General features: G+C 40.7%; 2 protein-coding genes across 11 annotated transcripts in view; both read right to left on the bottom strand.

The window, feature by feature from the left end:
- LOC311062432 (uncharacterized protein) overlaps positions 1–22,886 on the bottom strand; it is a 106,480-nt gene that overhangs the window by 13,361 nt on the left and 70,233 nt on the right. The gene's annotated exons all lie outside the window — the stretch shown is intronic.
- The window catches only part of LOC311061213 (peroxisomal ATPase PEX1-like), a gene marked incomplete at its 5' end in the record, with an annotated part of 30,014 nt that overhangs the window by 740 nt on the left and 6,388 nt on the right, over positions 1–22,886 (bottom strand). Inside the window, 7 exons of the mRNA XM_084079767.1 lie at positions 5,926–6,246; positions 8,737–8,763; positions 9,470–9,759; positions 11,409–11,618; positions 19,389–19,568; positions 20,618–20,794; positions 22,389–22,492. Coding sequence (XP_083935893.1) covers positions 11,463–11,618; positions 19,389–19,568; positions 20,618–20,794; positions 22,389–22,492 — 617 coding nt within the window. The 3' untranslated portion in view covers positions 5,926–6,246; positions 8,737–8,763; positions 9,470–9,759; positions 11,409–11,462. The remainder of the gene's footprint in view (positions 1–5,925; positions 6,247–8,736; positions 8,764–9,469; positions 9,760–11,408; positions 11,619–19,388; positions 19,569–20,617; positions 20,795–22,388; positions 22,493–22,886) is intronic.

Genomic DNA, 22,886 nt, shown 5'->3' with positions numbered 1-22,886 from the left:
GCATAATGAGTACTTTACATATTGAGTACTTTTACTTTTGGTACTTTAAGTACATTTCAATACCAATACTTTTGTACTTTTACTCAGGTAGATTTTGAATTCCGGACTTTTATTTGTAACAGAGTATTTCTACTTTGCAGAATTGATACTTTTAAAGTTAACACTTATGGCCGTTATATGAAAGCACAGTGTAATTTATACATGGAGAAATAAACATGATTACATAATTATATATACATATCGTTGCTGTCGGGCAGAAACCTTGTATCTCCGTATTTTAACTTTTATGTTTGTTATTTCGTAAGAATGCCTTACTGCATCATACTACAATGTCACACAACAATTGCAAAAATAGCCGATCTACAAGCTCACAACCCGTCGCACCGTGACACGCTTGCAGATCGACTATTTTTGCTATGTGGTCAAGTTTGGGGTTTTATATTTGATGAAGAGTATTAACAATAGCTTGTGACTAATTAATTATAATTAACTTATTAACTAATTAATTATAGCTTGTGACTAAATAATAACTACATTAGATCCTTTAGAACACAGTCATGTTAGTTTTTTCCCATTTCCTGAAAAGTAACAGTTTTGGACATACAGTACAAGGTTTCCACCTGACATCTACAATATCACGGTTAATGATAATTAATGATGTGAGTTTGTGCATCGGCTACTTTTAATGAAGATATTTGGTATAGAGAAGATAAGTGGTCCAAGTACAGAGTTAACTCAGGTCTGGTTCACTAAGTATAGAGGGTTTCATTGGTTAAGACTCCTTCAGTTTGTATTCTGCTATGGTGAAAACTTGATGTCAATCTGAAAACATATTGGAGGCCATGAAGTAGAATTGATTTAATACTCACATCCAGCTAGTTCACGTTCACATTCATCATTCATGAAAAGAGAAAACACATGGTTGGAATTGTTAGAAAACGGATACTTCACAAACAGAAAGATTACTAATAATTAGCAAATTGTTAAGGAACCTGGAATATGAAATGCAAAAATAGAATGGGTTAAATTAATCAACTATCTCAATTATTTTACAAAGTAATAGCTTGCTTCATTAATCATAATGATTCAGCATTCTAATTACAACATTCTAATTTCATTTGTGAAGTGACTAAATGTCAGCTTAGAGATTCAATTCTACACTATAGTATATATTAAGAGTGAAACATTTCATCTGCTATGACAGATTGGTTTATAGTAAAATGATCAGTTTTATAGTAAAAAAAAAAGTGTTCAGTACTTGAATCAATCTATTGTCTGATGTCAAGATGATTTGCTATTCGTGTCATCTGTTTCTGCAGTTCTGGCCATTTATTATTAACCAACCTTGTGGGCACCAACTTGTCATATTTTTAATGTTTGCACAAAACGTTCACCTCCACACTACTCAGGAATCAACTTTATCCTCCATAATAATCTTCTGATTCATTCATTTAATCTTCCTCATTATGCCATCATTTATATCTGGTATTAACATGAATTCTGTATCTGTACATGTTAACCCTTTAAGACCGGGAACCAATCTCTGTCATTTTAAGGTTGTTTTGGCAGATATACAAGCTCATAGGGCGGCACCGAGTGCCGCGCTATGAGCTTGTAGATCTGCATGTTTTGAAAAAACGTGAACATTTGTGCAAATATTTGAATATGTATTCTTTTTAAGCAAACATTTTTAACTCCGTTACAACTTCTAGGGGTCCCTGGAACAAAATATTTCGAGGTGGGGGTCCATGGCCAAATACATATCATTTTGGGTGGTCCTTGACATAAATGTTTGCTTTAAAAAACCTATATATTGAAAGATTTGCAGAAATTTTCACGAAAAATAAATAAATATATATATATAAAAAAATGGCAAATCTACAAGTTCATAGCGCGGCACTCGGTGCCGCGCTATGAACTTGTACATCTGCTATTTTTGAATAGAAATCTGAAAGTGACACAAATAAGTTCCCGGTCTTAATGGGTTAAGGGAGAGCACATGTTAGTGTAATATGTAAACACATAGGATGGATTGTGATGATTGGAATGTAATCACATGTCAGACCACATCAGAAACTGCTCTGACACACAGAGTGATGTGAGTGGGACGTAATGAGTCCAAGAAAATATGTGTTGTTGTTCCTGAGGTTGTGTGTATGCATTTGTCTTTAACACTTTATTTATAGTTTGTGGATACAATAATTATAATATGTTTTATTTAATGATCATGTGTGAGCCTAACTACCATTTAACTGGGTCTGGAAGATCCTATAGCACAGTGTCATACAAACATACATGAGAGATTAACATGATCACATTATTGTAGGATACATGGTTACATTCTGAGCTGAATCTATGTTCTGCCACGTAGACCTGTAAGCTACACTATGTAACTTTCATGGTGAATAAATTGTTATTTTGACCAATCTGTATGGTAGAGTATGTTAATACAATATAACTGGTGGTTATAAACACAATGGTGGTGGTTGTATTTGGTCTCCCTGCTCTTCTGTTGAGAAATGGTTAAGGTCTGACTTACTGGTAGACATGTGGTACTGCATGAAGGTCAAAATTCAATCTCTCTCCTGTGTAAGAAGACATGCTCTATTAGCTCTGTGGTAAAAATGTCAGCACTTGTACAGGTGACCTGGGTTTGAATCTCGGATAAGACATGAAAGTTACAGAGTGCAGCTTTAATGTATCCTTTAATATGATTGGATGACTTGTCATCAATGAAGTCATCATCAGGTGTGAACTGGAGCCAAATCACACTGTGATCATTATGTTTATGATCAAAATGCCTCAAATCAAATCAGAAAGACCAATAAGCTATCAGAAAGTGACTATATGGAAAATAATGAAGACTTAGATTACAGTAAACACTTATAGACATTATATGAAAGCACAGTGTAATTTATACATGGAGAGATAAACATGATTACATAATTATATATACATATTGTTGCTGTCGGGCAGAAACCTTGTATCTCCATATTTTAACTTTTATGTTTGTTTGTTATTTTGTAACTGAATGCCTTACTGCATCATACTACAATGTCACACAACAATTGCAAAAATAGCCGATCTACAAGCTCAAAGCGCGTCGCACCATGACTCATTGTGAGCTTGCAGATCAGCTATTTTTGCTAGTGAAATTTTTTCTTTAAAAAGTGGTTAAGTTTGGGGTTTCATAAATATTTGAAGAAGAGTATTAACCACAGCTTGTGACTAAATAATAACTACATTAATGAGTCTGTGAGTTTGTACATCGGCTATTTTTAATGAAGATATTTGGTATAGAGGGGAAAAGTGGTCCAAGTACAGAGTTAACTCAGGTCTGTTTCACTAAGTATAGAGGGTTTCATTGGTTAAGACTCCTTTAGTTTGTATTCTGCTATGGTGAAAACTTGATGTCAATCTGAAAACATATTGGAGGCCATGAAGTAGAATTGATTTAATACTCACATCCCCCTAGTTCACGTTCACATTCATCATTCATGTAAAGAGAAAACACATGGTTGGAATGGTTAGAAAACTGATACTTCACAAACAGAAAGATTACTAATAATTAGCAAATTGTCAAGGAACCTGAAATATGGAATGCAATAATAGAATGGGTTAAATTAATCGACTATATCAATTATTGTACAAATTAATAGCTTGCTTCATTAATCATAATGATTCAGCATTCTAATTACAACATTCTAATTTAATTTGTGAAGTGACTAAATGTCAGCTTAGAGATACAATTCTACACTATAGTATATATTAAGAGTGAAACATTTGATGATGTCAAGATTATTTGCTATTCATGTCAACTGTTTCTGCAGTCCATGCCATTTATTATTAACCAGCCTTGTCGGCACCAACTTGTCATATTTTTAATGTTTGCACAAAACGTTCACCTCCACACTACTCAGGAATCAACTTTATCCTCCATAATAATCTTCAGATTCATTCATTTAATCTTCCTCAGTATGCCATCATTTATATCTGGTATTAACATGCATTCTGTATCTGTATATATTAACCCTTTAAGACCGGGAACGCATCTCTGTCATTTTAAGATTATTTTGGCTATTCAAAAATAGCAGATATAAAAGCTCATAGCGCGGCACCGAGTGCCGCGCTATGAGCTTGTAGATCTGCCATTTTTTTTTAAATTGTGAACATTTGTGCAAATCTTTAAATATGTTTTGTTTTTAAGTGAACATTTTCAACTCTCTTACAACTTCTGGGGGTCCCTGGAAGAAAATATTTTGAGGTGAGGGTCCACGGCCAAATACATATAATTTTGGGTTGTCCTGGACATGAAAAAGTTTGGGAACCACTGATATTATAGCAACATACCTTCAAAGATTTGAGATAAAAATGTTTGCTTTGAAGACATTTATTCAAAGATTTGCACAAATTTTCACAAAAAATAAATAAATATATTTATATATTAAAAAATGGCAGATATACAAGCTCATAGCGCGGCACTCTGTGCCACGCTATGAGCTTGTATCTACTGTAGCTTGCAGCTAGCTTGTATCTGCCATTTTTTAATGAGCTTGTAACTTGTATATCTGCTATTTTTGAATAGCCAAAGAAATCTGAAAGTGACACAAATGCGTTCCCGGTCTTAATGGGTTAAGGGAGAGCACATGTTAGTGTAATATGTAAACACATAGGATGGATTGTGATGATTGGAATGTAATCACATGTCAGACCACATCAGAAACTGCTCTGACACACAGAGTGATGTGAGTGGGACGTAATGAGTCCAAGAAAATATGTGTTCTTGTTCCTGAGGTTGTGTGTATGCATTTGTCTTTAACACTTTATTTATAGTTTGTGGATACAATAATTAGAATATGTTTTATTTGATGATCATTTGTGAGCCTAACTACCATTTAACTGGGTCTGGAAGATCCTATAGCACAGTGTCATACAAACATACATGAGAGATTAACATGATCACATTATTGTAGGATACATGGTTACATTCTGAGCTGAATCTATGTTCTGCCATGTAGACCTGTAAGCTACACTATGTAACTTTATTGGTGAATAAAATGTTATTTTGACCAATCTGTATGGTAGAGTATGTTAATACAATATAACTGATGGTTATAAAACACAATGGTGGTGGTTGTATTTGGTCTCCCTGCTCTTCTGTTGAGAAATGGTAAGGTCTGACCTACTGGTAGACAAGTGGTACTGCATGAAGGTCAAAATTCTATTTCTCTTGCTCTATTAGCTCTGTGGTAAAAATGTCAGCCCTTGTGCAGGTGACCTGGGTTTGAATCTCGGGTAAGACATGAAAGTTACAGAGTGCAGCTTTAATGTATCCTTTATTATGATTGGATGACCTGTCATCAATGAAGTCATCATCAGGTGATACTGATACTATATGGAAAATAATGAAGACTTAGATTACAGTAAACATGTATAGCCATTATATGAAAGCACAGTGTAATTTATACATGGAGAGATAAACATGATTATATAATTATATATACATATTGTTGCTGTCGGGCAGAAACCTTGTATCTCCATATTTTAACTTTTATGTTTGTTTGTTATTTCGTAACTGAATGCCTTACTGCATCATACTACAATGTCACACAACAATTGCAAAAATAGCCGATCTACAAGCTCACAACGTGTCACGCCGTGACGTGTTGTGAGCTTGCAGATCAGCTATTCTTGCTAGTTTAAAACATTTGGAAAGTGTCTAAGTTTGGGGTTTTATAAATATTTGATGAAGAATATTAACAATAGCTTATGACTAAATAATAACTACATTAGATCCTTTAGAACACAGTCATGTTCTTTTTTTCCCCTGAAAAGTAACAGTTTTGGACATACAAGGTTTCCACCTGATATCTACAGTACAATATTAAGGTTAATGATAATGCACAGTGATAGGAAATCACTTACATGTTAATCCCACAGCAATCTCCTCCTCCTGTTCTCCATGTTTGACCTGACAGATGTAAACTCCATCATCTGTACGTCTGTAGTCTCTCAGTATCAGAGACACATTGCCTTTCTGCAGATCCTGGATGTTCAGGGTCAATCTGCCCTCGTAGCCCCTCCCCTCTATCACCTGACCATTCTTATAAAGGTAAATACACTCTGACTCCTTAAACCACCTGATTGTCATGGAAGACACGCTGGTCTGAGAGAGGTGACAGGGGAGGGTGACATTATCACCTCCCCAACCCCGAGCACAGCCTTCAGTGACGAGTTTAAAGACACCTGGAGTGAAGAAAAGACACAGTTAGTGAAGACTGAATTACACACACACACGCACACAACACACACACACACACACACACACACACACACACACACACACACACACACACACACACACACACACACACACACACACACACACACACACACACACACACACACACACACACACACACACACACACACACACACAAAAAATAGCAGATCTACAAGCTCAGAGCGCGGCACCGAGTGCCACGCTATGAGCTTGTAGATCTGCATTTTTTTAGGGGAAAAAAAATGTTGAAAAAAGCATATGTTGCTCTAATCAGTGGTTCTCAAACCTTTTCATGTCAAGGACCCCCAAAATGACATGTACTGTATTTGGCCGCAGACCCCCATTTCAAAATATGTCGTTCCAGGAACCCCCCATGGAAGCAAAGATTTTTCTTTTTTTTTTCAAAAATAGCAGATATACAAGCTCATAGCCGTGCTATGAACTTGTATATCTGCACATTTTTTAATAGCCAAAGTATGAAATATGGATAAAGTTGTTACACAGATGCGTTCCCGGTCTTAATGGGTTAACACAGTGTTTTCTTATTTATTATATTTGACCTCTCTTTGATTTCTGCCTTTTTATCTGACACCTGGCCTAAATACAGACACAAGCCTCAAAGCTGGCACAAGCAGACTGAAGAACACTTTCCTCCCCCAGGCTATAAGACTGATAAATAAGAAACAACAATGAACATCTTCTGTGGTATTACAGCCTTGTATGCTGTTTGTTTTTAACTGTTTTTAACCTGTTACTATGAATGACATCCTGTCACATACAGGGAATGTTTTGGAAAAGTGGATATATTTTACACATTTTCTGCCAAAACTTTCAAAGGGATTTGATACTATATGACATGACCTCCAATTACAGCAATTAATTATTGGCTGAGTACACATAGAGGATGAAAATGTTGAGTGTGCAGGCACACACACACACACACACACACACACACACACACACACACACACACACACACACACACACACACACACACACACACACACACACACACACACACACACACACACACACACACACACACACACACACACGCCAAATAGCATCTTTAATCCACTGACCCAAAGCATATTTTTCATATGCATTGGCCCTCATTTATAAACCGGCGTATATTTTTCCATATATTCGGCGAACGTCGAAGTCACATTTATCAACGAATCCTACACAGCTGATCCGAGCGTACATTTGGTCCCAGCCTTGATAAATCTCACGTCTGAAAAAGAGCGTCATTTAAATAACACGCCCTTAAATATTCTCGAAAAACCCCGATTTTACGACATGAAGAACCAGAATACGACCAAAGAAAGAGTTTCACTGGCTCACCTCGCCTCGCTGCCTGTCAAGTCACACGCACGCACATCTCTCTCTCTCTCTCTCTCTCTCTCTCTCTCACACACACACAAACACACGCGCCCAACTGTGTCTTTCATAATCCGTTACGGTACAATCTTTGTCCGTCACGTAGGCTTGTAGCCTACATGAATGACATATTATGATACCAATCACATCGCCATGAATGGAATACGTTTGTATATTTATTTACCCCATACCGAGCAGTGCGCGTTGAAGTTACACTAAAGCAGTCATGTAGGCTATATTCCCCATGAGACTCGGGCGGCCTGCAGACTGCAGTGATCCCGTGCCACCACCCACGTCATAATAGATTGGAGCGTCAGGTTTATATCCTTAACCCAGCCATGTTGTAGCCTATATAACTCTCTATGTCTATGACATAACTCCATACCATAGGACAAGCTACTGTAAGTTTGTAGACCTCACTGTCCATGAAAAGATGGTCGACTCCCGACACAAAAGCGCTCGTATATTTTGAAAATAGCAGATCTACAAGCTCACAACGCGTCGCGATGCGACGCTGTCTTGTGAGCTTGTAGATTTGCTATTTTCAATGCAGCCAGATCTACAATCTTATCTGAATGGCTGTTAAAGCAGTTTATTTAAATTACTTATAAAATGTTATATTTTCACAGGGATTATTTATTAGTGTAGATATACTTTTAGGAGTGGATTAAGTGTCTAGATGCCTGTCAGACAATGTTGCTCCGCAGGTCTAGAATGGAATAAACGGGCGCAGCCAAAGTCAACAACTGCTCCCGACCAGACGTGAGATTTCAGCCTACGGTAGGATGAAGCCCACGTCAGGATATATTGATAAATGCCGAAAGGTGCGGTGATCTCGCCATACGCCCATTATTTGGGCTGCACAGCGTGCTCACGTGAACCCCCTGCCCTGAATTTTAAAAAGTAAATATTTAGTAATGTAAATGTAAGCAAAGGTCTGGCTTGTCTGTCTGTGAATGATAATGTTTATGTATTATTGCTTGACGTGTGAACCACATATCTCCCTCCTCCTCATATCACTATATGATGGTTCATCTATCAGGAAAAAAACAATAAACTGTGTTGTGACCTACCTTGACCTCCGGCCTCTGCCATGTCTCCTGTATAGAAGAGAAATAACACACCTAACATTCATCACATTTATCTGTACATAGTTTGTGATTTGTGAGCTGCAATCTTCTTCATGAGAATGGAGATTACTTTCTTTGCATTTGGTTACAAGCAGTGGTGTAAAGTAACTTAAGTGCATTTACTCAAGTACAGTACTTAAGTACAGTTTTGAGGTATTTAATCCACTAGAATTACTTAACAGCTTTAGTTACTTGTTACTTTGCAGATTTAAATTAATATCACAAAACATACATTAACAAATTCAGCCCTATATATATATATATATTTTGGGCATTTGAATAGCCGATCTACAAGCTTGCGACGCATTGTGAGCTTGTAGATCTACTATTTTCAATAGATTTTCATATATTTTGAGCTTGTAAAATCGGACATTAAGCACAATGAGTACTTTTACTTTTGGTACTTTAAGTATATTTTGATGCCAATACTTTTGTACTTTTACTCAAGTAAATTTTGATAACCAGACTTTTTACTTGTAACAGAGTATTTCTACACTGCAGTATTGACACTTTTACTTAAGTAAAACATTTTAGTACTTTTTCCACCACTGGTCACAAGTAACCAACAGTTCATACAGACTGTTGTTTCCTGCTCACAAAGCCTGAAACCTACAGTGGTTCTGCAGACACATTTCTTCATCATTAAAGGTTGATAAATGTTAAGAGAATCTCTTACCTTTCACTGCTTGGCATACGCTTTAGACTTGAAAAACTAATTCATACAAATCCTCACACATTACTGACTCCTATACAACTAACCAGCGTGAACACAAGTGAAAGTATTAATGTCAGTTCCTCACTGACACTGGCCGCCGGGAGGGGCGGGACAATCCCCGGTGGCCTGCCGTCTGATTGGCCTGCCTGGCCTGTCTGTCAGGCCAGGCAGGCTCCAGGCAGCGCTTAACCTCACGTCACTAGACGTTCCACCCACTGGCTGTGCCTGAGGAGCAGCATTCCTGATGGGACCTGGCAGTGAGAGAGACAAGACTTAGTCCATGAGCCAGACAAGATTTCATTATCGAAAGAGTGGGCAAAACCATACCAAACCATACATAATGTTTATAGGGTCAATATAAGGCCATGTTTACATGACAGTGATCAGAACAGAAAATGACAAAGTGCCGTTGCGTTGTCCCTTCTTATTATGCATTTACACAATGACAAAATTAAAAAAATAGTTATCATAATGCAACTTCCACAGTTGATTACTTACATCCTGAAATTTTATATGTAAATATGCAAATTAAGCATTAGGAAAATATGCCCGAATTTGCATAACTTTCCAGAATCAACGCTGGACAAAGCCAGACTCAACATTCTTATTTAATTTTGTTAAGATGTTGGAGTCAAAGGTTTTTAACGAGGGAATATTCAATATCTGGCTCAATTTTGGGGCTCTGGCTCATGGACTAAATGCCTAATTTGCATATTTAAGTATACAATTTCAGAAAACTTGTAATACGATAAATAAATCATTATGATAACTCTTTTTTTAATGTTGTTATTTTTTCACCTTTCATACGTACGTATGGGGAAAACAATAAAATGTGTGATAAATATGAAAAAGCTGCTCCTGTGGAAAGGTTATCATACATTTATTTACTTATATTGACCCTATAAACAATTTAATATAGGTATGGTTTTGCCCACTCTTTCGATAATCATTGCTTAATTTTGGGGCTCTGGCTCATGGACTAACTAGACAAGAGCCCACAGTAAGGAAAGAACTGCAAGCACAATGTTAAGATCACTGATGGAAACACTTAACACAGGGTGGCATGTGGTTCACAAACTTTTGTATCAGGGCCCACTTGAAAATCTCAAAAGCCATTACTGCCGCCGTGTTAAGTGGTCAGATTGGGCCGTGTGCATTTTCAGTGCACAATTATTTTAATGATCAATCAATCAATCAAATCGTGTTCTGGCTTGGATCGATAGAACTTACTAGTATGCTTTAAGTTCCAATTTATCAGGTTTTCAAGAAAACAAGAAATTACCAAAGTCATAATAAAGCCGCATGCGGCAGGCTTTTTTTGCCCCAATCTTTTCATAGACCTGATTACTTGTTTTTTGGATTGCTTGTTTCTCTCGCCAAACCTGGCAACATTTAGTGTCACAGAATCTGCGACGCTAAACGCTCTAATGTTTTTTATATAAGTGGTGGCAACATTTTGTGACACCACACGGGTCTTCCCAACAATAGCTAAGATTGAAGTCAGTGTGAACATGGCCAAATAATAACTTAATAGCCAAACTAGGTCTAATGAAGCACGCTAGCATTTAGGCTAACCCTCCTGCCTGAGGCTGCAGTAAAAGTTGCACTGTCTGTGAATGAGGGGAGGCAGCGGAGCAGGGTTACTGCGGGGGGGCGGACCGTCTCCCCATTCGTGTCGCCATTGGCTTAAAGGAGTGAAGGACAGCCAGGACAGCCAATGACACTTAGGTGTCACTCAGGTGTCGCTTGGGTGTCGCTTGGGTGTCGGACTAGGTCTTAGTCTGTCTGTAGAGCCGCCAGCTTTCAGCATGCGGCTAAAAATACCATCATTGTTTTTTTCACAGTAATCTTTTAATATTGATGATATTATCTTCTTAGTGTTTTGACAGTTATGCAATACCCTTGTGGCTCACCTGTGGGAGGTTGGGAATCGCCGGACTATAGACATCCTTCATCATTCTCCTTTTGCAGGTTTTGGTACCATGTCCCAAATGAGGAAAGAAATAAGGAGATGTGTGGCCGTCTGTCCCCCAGGAGCTACCAGAGGAGCTGGTACACATCCAGGTGCACCAACCATCTGAAGAGCATCTGCCAGAGAACCCAGGGAACCCTGCAGTGATGGACAGAGGAAGATGGAGGACACCTAGCTCTGGTCCATAGCGTTATGAGAACTCCTAACGCTATGGACCAGAGCTAGAGGACACCTAGCTCTGGTCCATAGCGTTATGAGAACTCCTAACGCTATGGACCAGAGCTAGAGGACACCTAGCTCTGGTCCATAGGCGGCGGGTAATGAAGGCTAGGGTAGGCTAAGCCTTCCCAAATGTTATGCTGGGAAATTCTGTGAATTGTGCAAATTATATATAATATATGTGCGCAGCATTATTTAGTAATTTTTGTTATAATAAATCAGTAAAATCAGGCAAACATACGAATTAAAAAACCTAACCCTAACCCTAACCGAAATAAAGTAACCAAAAACCCCAAATAAACAGAATCCGCCCAGAAAACGCATTTGTTTTGCGCACTTAAATTTTGTACTTAAGTAGAATACTTGAGTAGATGTACTTAGTTACTTTACACCACTACACACGGCCCACCCATCTGAGCACTGAACACTTAGTGGTCAGATGGGTGGGCTATCACTATCAACATTTTCAAGTGGGACCTGATCTATAAAAGGTTGGGAACCACTGCTCTAGTAGTTGATTGACTCAGCTCTTCATACTGTAGGTTTACCACAATACTGAAGACAAATCCATTACACTTAAACTGTATTTTGAGGCTGTTTGTTTACATTAGTAACGATATCGACATTTTGATTTACGGTATGTTAAGAAAGTTCCAAATAGCATATTACATCCACAAATCAAAATCTGTAGGACTGTACAGTATGTGAATATCCTACTATAATTCTAGTAACCTCTGTTTGTCCGTCTGTTTGTCTGTAGTGGTGTCACTACCCGGTTCTCCTCACTGGCTGGAGCAATTGCTCTGATTTTGCACACAGCCATTGACCATTACCATCTGAACTTAACTGTGAAGCCCGTGTTTCAATTTCATCAAATCTCAGCTTCTTATTAGCGTTTATGTGTCAAACAATGTCGCCTCCCGGGTTGCCAGATCATGTGCGCATATCCCCCCACGGATGCGTCGACCGGGTATGGTCTAGTAATCCTAATTTACGGTTATTCAAAACAATCCCGGATTGGGCCTTTAACCATTTATGCTCTTTATTATACATTGTAGTATGATGGTGTCGCAAGGCGAAAATAGCAGATCAACAAGATCTACTTGTGATCTGCAAGCTCACAACACGATGTGACACGTGTGCAGATCTGTTTTTTCCCCCGCCTATGATGACCCCTGAATTAAACTATAGCTGAGATACCTGAAATACTAATCAATTCAATGAACCAAATCAGGAATCTGCACACTTGCTGCAGATTACCCTGAAGGATTGCATGAATATCAATGAACAGAATGCTTGCATGAAGTTAATATGAACATTAAACATTCTTCAAATGTGTGTGTTTTGTAGAAGGTCATTAGTTTGTTACTTCCTTTTAAGCCCAAACAAAAGCAATCAAAGAGACACCTTTTCTGAGGTTGAAATGGTTAAAATGGAGTATAAAGTGAAATAACTAAGGTTACAATAAGTAGATCTACATATCTGATATCAAAGTGCTGCTTTAGGAGGCTCTAGATGCACATACTTAGAAGTGGAGTGAATGTGAGGTAGTTGTGATGCTGTTACTATTGGCTTGCTTATGGTGGTGGTGTGCATACGTGCATGTGCACATGTGTGCATGCGTGCGTGCGTGCATGAATGCTTTGACCCAAATATTCTCTCTCTCTCTGTCTGATATGTGGAAAAACAGGAAAGACCGCCCAGATGCGACAAGTTGACGGCGCTGATGCACGTATCCGGGTTCAGCACTGTTGAACTATCACCCGGCAGTGATAGCGCACCAACCAAGAGGACAGATACGTCCTGTGTTCACTCCACTGGGCGGGTTTGTCACTTGTAGTTTTCTTGCAGGGGGAATGCAAGGCAGACGATCCAGAACAAACATAATATAACACACGCACTCGTACTTCGATAAATGTAAACATCCTTATTTATCTGTGGTGAATGGCCTGAATACTTTGCACTGTTTAGTTTACCCCATCTGAATAGCTTATGTGAGCATAATAAAGAATAGCAGAATAATACATTAAATTATTATCCAAAATAAATGAGAAGTTAGCCTACTTGAACCCTCTATTCTCAGTAAAAAACTGCCCTACATTTCTCGGACGCTTTTTTTTCTGTTAACACCAAATATTTTTTGCCAAATCTAGCCGATCTACAACCGACGCGTGAGCTTGTAGATCGGCTATTTTTGGCTCATGTTCCCCCTATGTTGAGGTTAATGCTATTCATAATAATGTAATGGTGTTTTCATTTTGTCAAGGTGCACTAATGTTTTCATATTGCTGGATAATATTAATATCTTATATTGCACGTGTATAATGTTTTCATGTTGAATAGTGTACATTCCTCTGTCCTCACTTGTATAATAGCTCTAGTCAAAGAACTACACATCCGTAAAACCGGCACTTTGTTGAAACTGCCGACCCATTTCGGACCAATTAAATGTCGGTAGGTCAGTATCTCACCTACTTAGACCAATCAATAGTCTGATTAAACGTGATAATGTCCCATTCAGTGCATTGACAGCATCCGAAGCCAGTGAACTGCCCACCAGCTACTCAAAGCCCCAGAAGATATCAAAGGAAGGGCCGGAAATGCAACCAGCTGGCTCAACTTGTCGGTCGCGCATGTGTGGACATTCTCTCTCTCTCTCTGAGAGAGAGAACGTCTCTCTCAGAGAGAGAGAACGTCAGACAGAGAGACAGAGACAGAGACAGAGACAGAGACAGAGACAGAGACAGAGACAGAGAGAGAGACAGAGACAGCGAGACAGAGAGAGAGAGAGAGAGAGAGAGAGAGAGAGAGAGAGAGACACAGAGAGACAGAGAGACAGAGACAGAGACAGAGAGAGAGAAAGAGCTAAATCCTAGCAGTATGTTGCAATAATATCAGTGGTGCTCCAACTTTTCCATGTCAAGGTCCATCCAGAATGTTATGTATTTGGCCGCGAACCCCATCTCAAAATATGTTGTTCCAGGGACCCCCAGAAGAAAATGTTTGCTTTAAAACACAAAAAAAATGTTTTTTTTTTTTTTTTTTAATGTCGAGATTTTTCAAAAATAGCAGAGCTACAAGCTCATAGCATGGCACTCGGTGCCGCGCTATGAGCTTGTAGATCTGCTATTTTTGAATGGCCAAAAAAAATCTAAAGTGACACAGATGCGTTCACGGTCTTGATGGATTACATATAAAGTTATAGAACCACAGTGTGTAGAACAGTGTATTGTACTCACAGGCTGCTGTATATGAGCTCCAGTCAGCCTTGCTGAGAGAGGCTCTGGTGGTCAGCAGAGCTGAGGTCAGAGGTCAGATGAGACTGACTGAGCAGCAGGCATGATCCACTGAGTCAACTGACCTCTGACCTGATGACCCTGAACACACACACACAACACAGTTACACACTGTCCTGATGACACTGAACACACACACACACACACACACACACACAACACAGTTACACACTGTCCTGATGACACTGAACACACACACACACACACACACACACACACACACACACACACACACACACACACACACACACACACACACACACACACACACACACACACACACAGTTACACACTGTCCTGATGACTACCTTTTTTTCACTGTAGAAAACTAAATAAAAACTAAATAAAAACTATGCTCTGATAACTAAAACTAAGACTAAGACTAAATATATTGACAATTTCGTCAACAAAGTAATGGACCCTTCGCTAAGCCCCACCCACTCCACTCTGTGACTGGTGGTGCGGAGTTAGTCACACCCAGGCCTGGCAGCGCCTGGCAAACTTTGCTTCTCACCCATTGACTTGCATGTTAAATGACGGCTTTTCCCATTAAGAATAATTGATCATTTCAACAGCAAGAGCTTCAAAATCTCTTCTAAATCTAATCAACAAGGCCTGCAGTAGGCTATGCACTGGACAAATGTGCATGACATCTTATCACTCAAACAGAGAGCGTCTCCTTTCAAACCCCAATGGTTCTAATCAGCCCCCCGCCCACAGGAGTGGCCCAATTCTCTCACAACTTGCTACAAAAATCCCTCATGAAAAACTATATAATCTCCTACCTTTCATTTTCAACCTTCACATGTGTCTCCTTCTCTAATAATCACAAAGTGCTATATATTTCATCTCGCAATTTACTTCCGGATGGTTCGTTTTGCACTTTTTTTGCCACATCGGTCACGGGAAAGAAATAAGCGCTGCCGTGGTCTATGGAAACGAGCCCAAAAGTGCACCCAACTAAGCCCAAAATCGCTTATACAAACAGTCAGACCTGGCAACGCAGCCTACGCCAATCATGCGTGAGAGATCTACAAGCTATGGGGCAGAGACGCCACCGTATCTTAGCAACAACTACAGCGCTCACTCTCATTGGTCGTGTCACGCTAAGAGCAGTCTCCAGACAATGGCATCGCAGACAGCTTGCTGTTACTGCTGTAGCCATCACAGTTAGTCCCAGCGACGACGGACAGGGCGCTGTGATAGCTGCCATGTCGCTAACGTGGTTGTCATGCCTGCAGCGGCTGTGCAATCACTTTGTCAACAATGCACGTTCGTGTGGTGAATGTCAATATTGCTGCTCAGTTAGTCCATTGTACATGGTGTATGTTTGTGTGTGTCTTCTGGAGAACTATGTAGCTCCACAGCAACTACAGTAACTAACGTAATGGCAGGACCGCCCCGTGCAACGCATGTTAGGCTGCATTATGGTCATGTAGTAATTTCAGATAATTTCGCTCCGATTACAGCAGTGCTTATCAACCCTTTCACGCCGCCGCCCCCCCCCCCCCCAAATAAACGTACTTGATCTGGGGACCCCCCCATTCTGTTTGACTCCGTTCCACAAGTACATATTGTGAAAATAGCCGATCTACAAGCTCAAAACGCCTCACGTTGAGAGGCTTTGTAAGCTTGTAGATCGGCTATTTTCTACATGACTGCCTCTTTCTTACATTCTTTGACAATGTGGCCCATGTTTTCATAGTATAGTTTGTTGACTACTTTTGTTGCAGAAATGCTCATTTCCTTTACTTTCCTTTTTTTATTGTCTCCGCCAGGCCGAAAGGCATGGCGCAAGACTATGTTTCACCCCCTGTCCGTCCGTCTGTGATAGCTAATCTCTCACATCGTTGACTTGATCGCAGCAAAATAACAGCCCTATGAGTCAGTGAGAGCTGGATAAACGAGGTAAAATGTGTCAAAAGGAGTCTGTACGGCTGTCGATAAATGAACACATGACGTCGGTGGGAGAGGAGATATTGTGTCTTTTGGACAAACAGCAGCGCTGTGCTGATGTTTGTTGTGTGAAGCAGCTTAATGTCAGAGTGTTTGTGTTGGAGCGCCTCAGTGCGGCTGCAGAGTTCATGTGCAACCTCTTCCAGAGAGAGACAGAGACACTACAAACTCTGCTGGGGAAAAAAAAAACTGCTGGCCATTGACTTTCATATGGACATTGATCTACACACTGCAGGTATATCTGCTACACACACAACATCAAACTACACACTGCAGGTATGATGCAGCGTTTGCATTACAGCCAGCATGCCAGCGTAGTTCCCATATGGTTTCAAGGTGGGCTAAACCATATGGACCCCATGTCAGCAATGTCAGCGGCATCCACTTCAGTCCCAACTGCGATGCCCATGCAGGCTATTAAGTAGCTTCTACCTGGCCCTTAGGTGGGCCCCAACTACCCATGTTTATGTGGGACCAAGGCGGGTCCTACCTGGGTTTGCCCATGCAGACTTTAACTGGGTTCTACCTGGGCCCTAGGTGTACCCTAACCAACCACAGTGCAGTGCCCATCGCTCCAATTGTTGTGACGTCAGGGCTCTCAATACTGCACATTGGTGGAGGAGGAGGGGCCGCAGGGCGACCGCACACATCGCTGAACCAATGGTAGCCCACGGATGTTTCCTCTGGGGATTTACAATCTGCCCCTCTATGCCACATATCATCCGCACTACAGGGTCTTCACTGACCGAGCCACGGCCCCACTGACCCTCATGACGCTACGCCACTTATATGAGTTGCCAAGTGGCCGCGGGCGCTACGTGGGCGTGGCCGCGGGCTAGACGCGAGCCCCCGCGTAGCGGGGGCGAGCTTCTAGTTATTTCAATGAACTAAAAACACGGGAAATGTTAGAGGGAGTAATAGCCATGGATACACGACGGTCGACTGTCTCGACCGTCATGGATGAACTTCAACCTGGTGTTTGCACTTTCTCCATTTATGGCCCGTACATCTACAGACACGTTCATATTTCAAATATAAAGTGCTTATCCCATGGCCACGGATGTTACATTTATGTACGGGTTCTCAAAAGTACCCGTATCATCCGTATTGTTCAATAAAAAGCATTTTAATCTGATCGGTGGCCATTTTCTCCATATGCGTTCAACTAAGCGACCCTATCGGTTGGTAGGTGTATTGCACTCTGATACATTATAACTCTATGAGAAAATGGCCACCGATCGGATTAAAATGCTTTTTTATTGAACAACACAGAATATACGGGTACTTTTGAGAGTCCCGTGCATAATTTTAACATCCGTGGCCATAGCATAAGCAATTTATATTTGAAATCTGAACGTTTATATAGATGTACGGACCGTAAATGGAGAAAGTGCAAACACCAGGTTGAAGTTGATCCATGACTGTAACAGGAGTTTTCATGTACCGCAGGGTAAGACTACAGTAGCAGTTAATAAATAGACAAACAAATGAATGAATATACTTTAATATGCGGAATTCGAAACAGGCAGCGCTGGGATTCTGAATTGTGTTACGATTACGGTGATTAGTATCATTGACACCACCTGGGCGAGTGAGTCGTGTAATAGGCTACTTTCCCATTCCCAAAGTTAAACTGTGTTCAACAACACAGGCACAGCCATAGTCTTCCAGTTTAAGGGCAGATTTCAGCTTGGGAAAAGAACCCTCCAGTTGTGGGTTAATGGAATCTGTTGCTGGTTCATAGTCACCATTGCGTTATCGTGGTATTCCTGTTCTTGCTATTATGTTGCAAATGATTGTGTGTGTGTGCGGGCGAAATAACATTGACAGCTATGGCAGGTGACGAAAGTTTGCCAGACCTGTGCCAGGCTAACAACGGTTGCTAAGCTGGCATTGGACAATCGCTTTTGGGGTGGGGTTTAGCGAAGGGTCCATTGTATGTTGGCTGCACTCGGGTGTTGCTCACTGAAAATAGCGGATCTACAAACTCACAACGCATCACGCTGCAACGCATTTGTAGATCGGCTATTTTCAGCATGCAACCAAGTGTAAAATCAGCCATTACGATGCCATCAAGGCACCGCCACAATACATTATAGTCGACTATATCTAGATCATCTACCTTGGAGGTAGAAGAGCAGCAGAGACCCGGGTACGGATCCCAGGGCATTACACACATCTTACATACAATATGTCATGTCAGAACTTGTCAGAATTGGACTCCCAAATTGATATGTATTTGGCATAAAATATGGATAAAGGGGTTAAAATGATGGTGATGCTACATTTAAAAAAATGCTTTCCGGGACTGGAAATTCCAAGATGGTGGATTTGAATTAGACGAAAAAGTGTCTTGAAAACGTGTCTGTAGAAACCAATGGGTGACCTCACTGTTCCCTTCGTCCATATTGTTTTACAGTCTATGGGTGTAACTCACATTGTCTCTCCTGTGGCTGCTCTTGATGGTTCTGATCTCCTGTAGGAGGCGCTCCATCTGCTCCTGGTTCAGCTCCTCAAAGCCCCTCTGGATGGAAGGCATGTAGGCCGGGGGGAGTCGTACCGACAACCCTGTGAGGTCCTGGCTCATGGAGTTTGGACCAGAGACGCACTGAGAGTTCTGGGGTTTTTACAACAAAAGAAGTTGTGTTACAGTGCCATCTAGTGGCTTTCTGGTATACGTGTGGTGCCTCTATGTATTCTAAAGGAGATGATAGTCAGTAATAGTTGCAGTGGTGGAAGAAAATAGCAGATATACAAGCTCATAGCGCGGCACCAAGTCCTGCACTATGAGCTTGTAGATCTGCTATTTATTTTTATTCTTTATCGTGAAAATGTGTGCAAATATTTGAATATATATAAGTGAACATTTGTAACTCAAATCTTTGCTTCTGGGGATTCTACAAATGTCTTCTGAATCCTAACAGTTTTTTGAAAAAACGTATGGTGTTATAATCAGTGGTTCTCAAACTTTCATGTCAAGGACCCCCAAAATGATGTGTATTTGGCCACAAACCCCCATCTCAAAATATGTTGTTCCAGGGACCCCCGAGAAGCAAAGATTTGAGTTAAAAATGTTCGCTTTAAACAATATATATATTCAAATATTAGCACAGATTTTCACTATTTTTCAAAAATAGCAGATATACAAGCTCATAGCGCGGCACCGAGTGCCGCGCTATGAGCTTGTAGATCTGCTATTTTTGAATAGCGAAAGTATAAAATAATGGTTAAAGTGGTTACACAGATGGTTTTAATGGGTTAAGTAAAAGTGTCAGTACCTCAATATAGAGATACACTGTTAAAAGTAATATGCCTGCATTCAAAATCATTCAAAAATGGTAACCGAGAACTTTTAAATCCATGTGTTCACAAATGCAGTGGTGTAAAGTAACATAAAGTACATTTACTCAAGTCTGTACTTAAGTACAATTTTGAGGTACTTTTAGTTTAGTGGAGTTTTTGCAATTTTCAATACTTTTACTGCACTATATCTCAGAGGCAAATATTGTACTTTTACTCCATTACAATTATTTGAAAAACTTTACTTACTAGTTACTTTGCAGATATCCCTCTAAAGTGGTTAAAATATAAAAAAATGTCCCGGTCTTAATGGGTTAAGAGGGAATGGTAGGAAGGAAGCAGAACCCAACCCCCAGTAGTACTGACATGTGTGGTGCTGGCCGCCAGGCTGCCGTGTGCCGCCTCCAGCTGTCCGTTGTACAGCAGGGCTCTCAGGTCGGCTCCGGTGAAACGCTCCGTGGCGGCGGCCAGCTGCCCCAGGTCCACGTCATCGGCCAGGGGCAGGCCCGCGCTCAGAGCCCTGAGGATCTCCACACCATCCTCCTGAACCCGCCGCCAGAGGAAGAGACACACAGAGAGAGAGAGAAGGTTTTAAGGTGGTTATAGATCCACACCGAAGGCACTTCATTTACATTAACCACTGACTTGAACCCTATAGCGTCCCTATAGAGGCTATGCGCGTGACATCATCGTACCCGGAAGTTATGCGGGAACGCCTACTGAGTGGCAAAAACAAACGTTCTGGCCTTTACAGCCCCATACATCCAAACAGAAAAGTCCTATCTGATTGTATTAAACGACATTAAACTCACCAACATGGCAGCTGTACAGAAAGCTTGAATTATCCTCTTTCTATCTGCAAAGTTTATGTTTCATAAAAATCCACCGTAGAGACATGTTATGAGATACTTTCTGTCAATGAATTCCGTGCAGGTGATTATTTTTCTAAGTGTCAGAGTTTGGAAGCGCTCGTTTTACAACAACGCAACGTCCCGCTGCCTCCTGCATTATGTGACATTTAGAAACAGGTGGTACGCAGGACCGTTGAGTGATTTCCAACGAGCGCTTCCAAACTCCAACGCTCCATGCTGCTCAATGTTTTACCACTCAGTCTAGATGAGGGGGGAGGGGGGCGTGTTCCTTACTTCCTTCACAGGTTTTACCAATGATACTAATGAAGGCTCTGTTCCATTTAGTGTAGCACAGTGGTTCTCAAACCTTTTAATTTTAAAGGATACCCATAACACTGAGAGTGTACAAATGGAACGGGTCCATTTGGTTCCATTTGTACACTCTCAGAGTTACACACCTTTTAAGGGGCCATTTGGAACCCCCTCAACTTGTAACCATGAGGGTCCCTGGACCACACTTTGAGACCCACTGGTGTAGCAGAGTGTTTCCAGTGAGCCAACATGCAACAATATCAGCACCCTGACTCTGTTTGACCAGAATGGAACAGAGCCTTCATTAAGTATCATTGGGTAACACCTGTGAAGGTAAAGTAAAGAAGAGGCCCAATTTCTCTCCAAAATGGCTGCTGTGCATAGAGCTTATTCTGGGAGGCGCGAACAGTTGCTGATCTATAAGCTCACAACAATCTATAAAACTCACGATCTACAATCTATATAAGATCTATAGGCTCACAAAGCTTGTTAGGCGTGGCGATGCGTCTCGTTGTGAACTTCTAGATGGGCTATAGCTTGGGCAAAGAGATGTGGTGTACAGGGGAAGTCCTGGGGGACAGCGGTCCACTAAGTATAAAGGGTTCATTATGTTTTAAGTTGTCTTCCACCTACTTTTTAAAAGTGTTCTACTATACCAACTGTTTTGTCTTTGTGAATCACTGTGTGACCTTACATGGTTTCTATGTTTCTGTCGGGTGGAAACTTCATCATTATGTCCAAAACTGTTACTTTTCAGGATTCACATTCAAAAGCATCAAAAGTAGCAGATCTACAAGCTCACAACGCGTTTTGTGTGACGCTGTAGTACAGATCAAGTAGGGTGTTAAAATAATGGACGATAAGAGGTTTCTGCCCGACAACAACGATATAATAAGTATGTTAAATGGTTGACATATTAGTGTGTTAAAACAGTGATCATTATGAGTGGGTGTATGATATTAAACAGTACAGACCAGGTCCTGGGGAGGGCAGTAGAGGGACTTGTCCAGTCTACCAGGTCTCAGCAGGGCCGGGTCTATCAGGTCTGGTCCACTGCTGGCTGCGAGCACATACACACCTGATAGCAAAACACAACACAAATATTTTACCTCAAATTATCTGTATTGTGGGCTGGACCGCTGGCGTAGCGGTCCGGTCCAGGCAACTATATAGGCTCCAAAGTAGCCTGACAGCACGTTGCGGGTTCGAGTCCCAAATCCCGATGGCCTTTTGCTGCATGTCACTCCTCCCATCTCTCTACCCATTTCCTGTCAGACTACTATCCTATCAATAAAGGCATTAAAGCCAAAAAATGCATCTTAAAAAAAATAAAAATAATGATATATATTACTGGGGATGCCTGGTGGCTCAGCCAGTTAATACACTGTTTCCCAAACCATGGGTCGGGACCCACATTTTAATGTCCAATTTTCTGTCCCTGTTTGCCAAGGTGTGATCCCGGTATGACCCCC

This window comes from Gymnoscopelus microlampas (genome assembly GCF_963454915.1).
Source record: "Gymnoscopelus microlampas genome assembly, chromosome: 15".
In the NCBI taxonomy this organism is placed as follows: domain Eukaryota; kingdom Metazoa; phylum Chordata; class Actinopteri; order Myctophiformes; family Myctophidae; genus Gymnoscopelus; species Gymnoscopelus microlampas.
The sequence above is the reverse complement of the archived record's forward strand: the minus strand, read 5'-3'. Positions and strand labels throughout refer to the sequence as shown.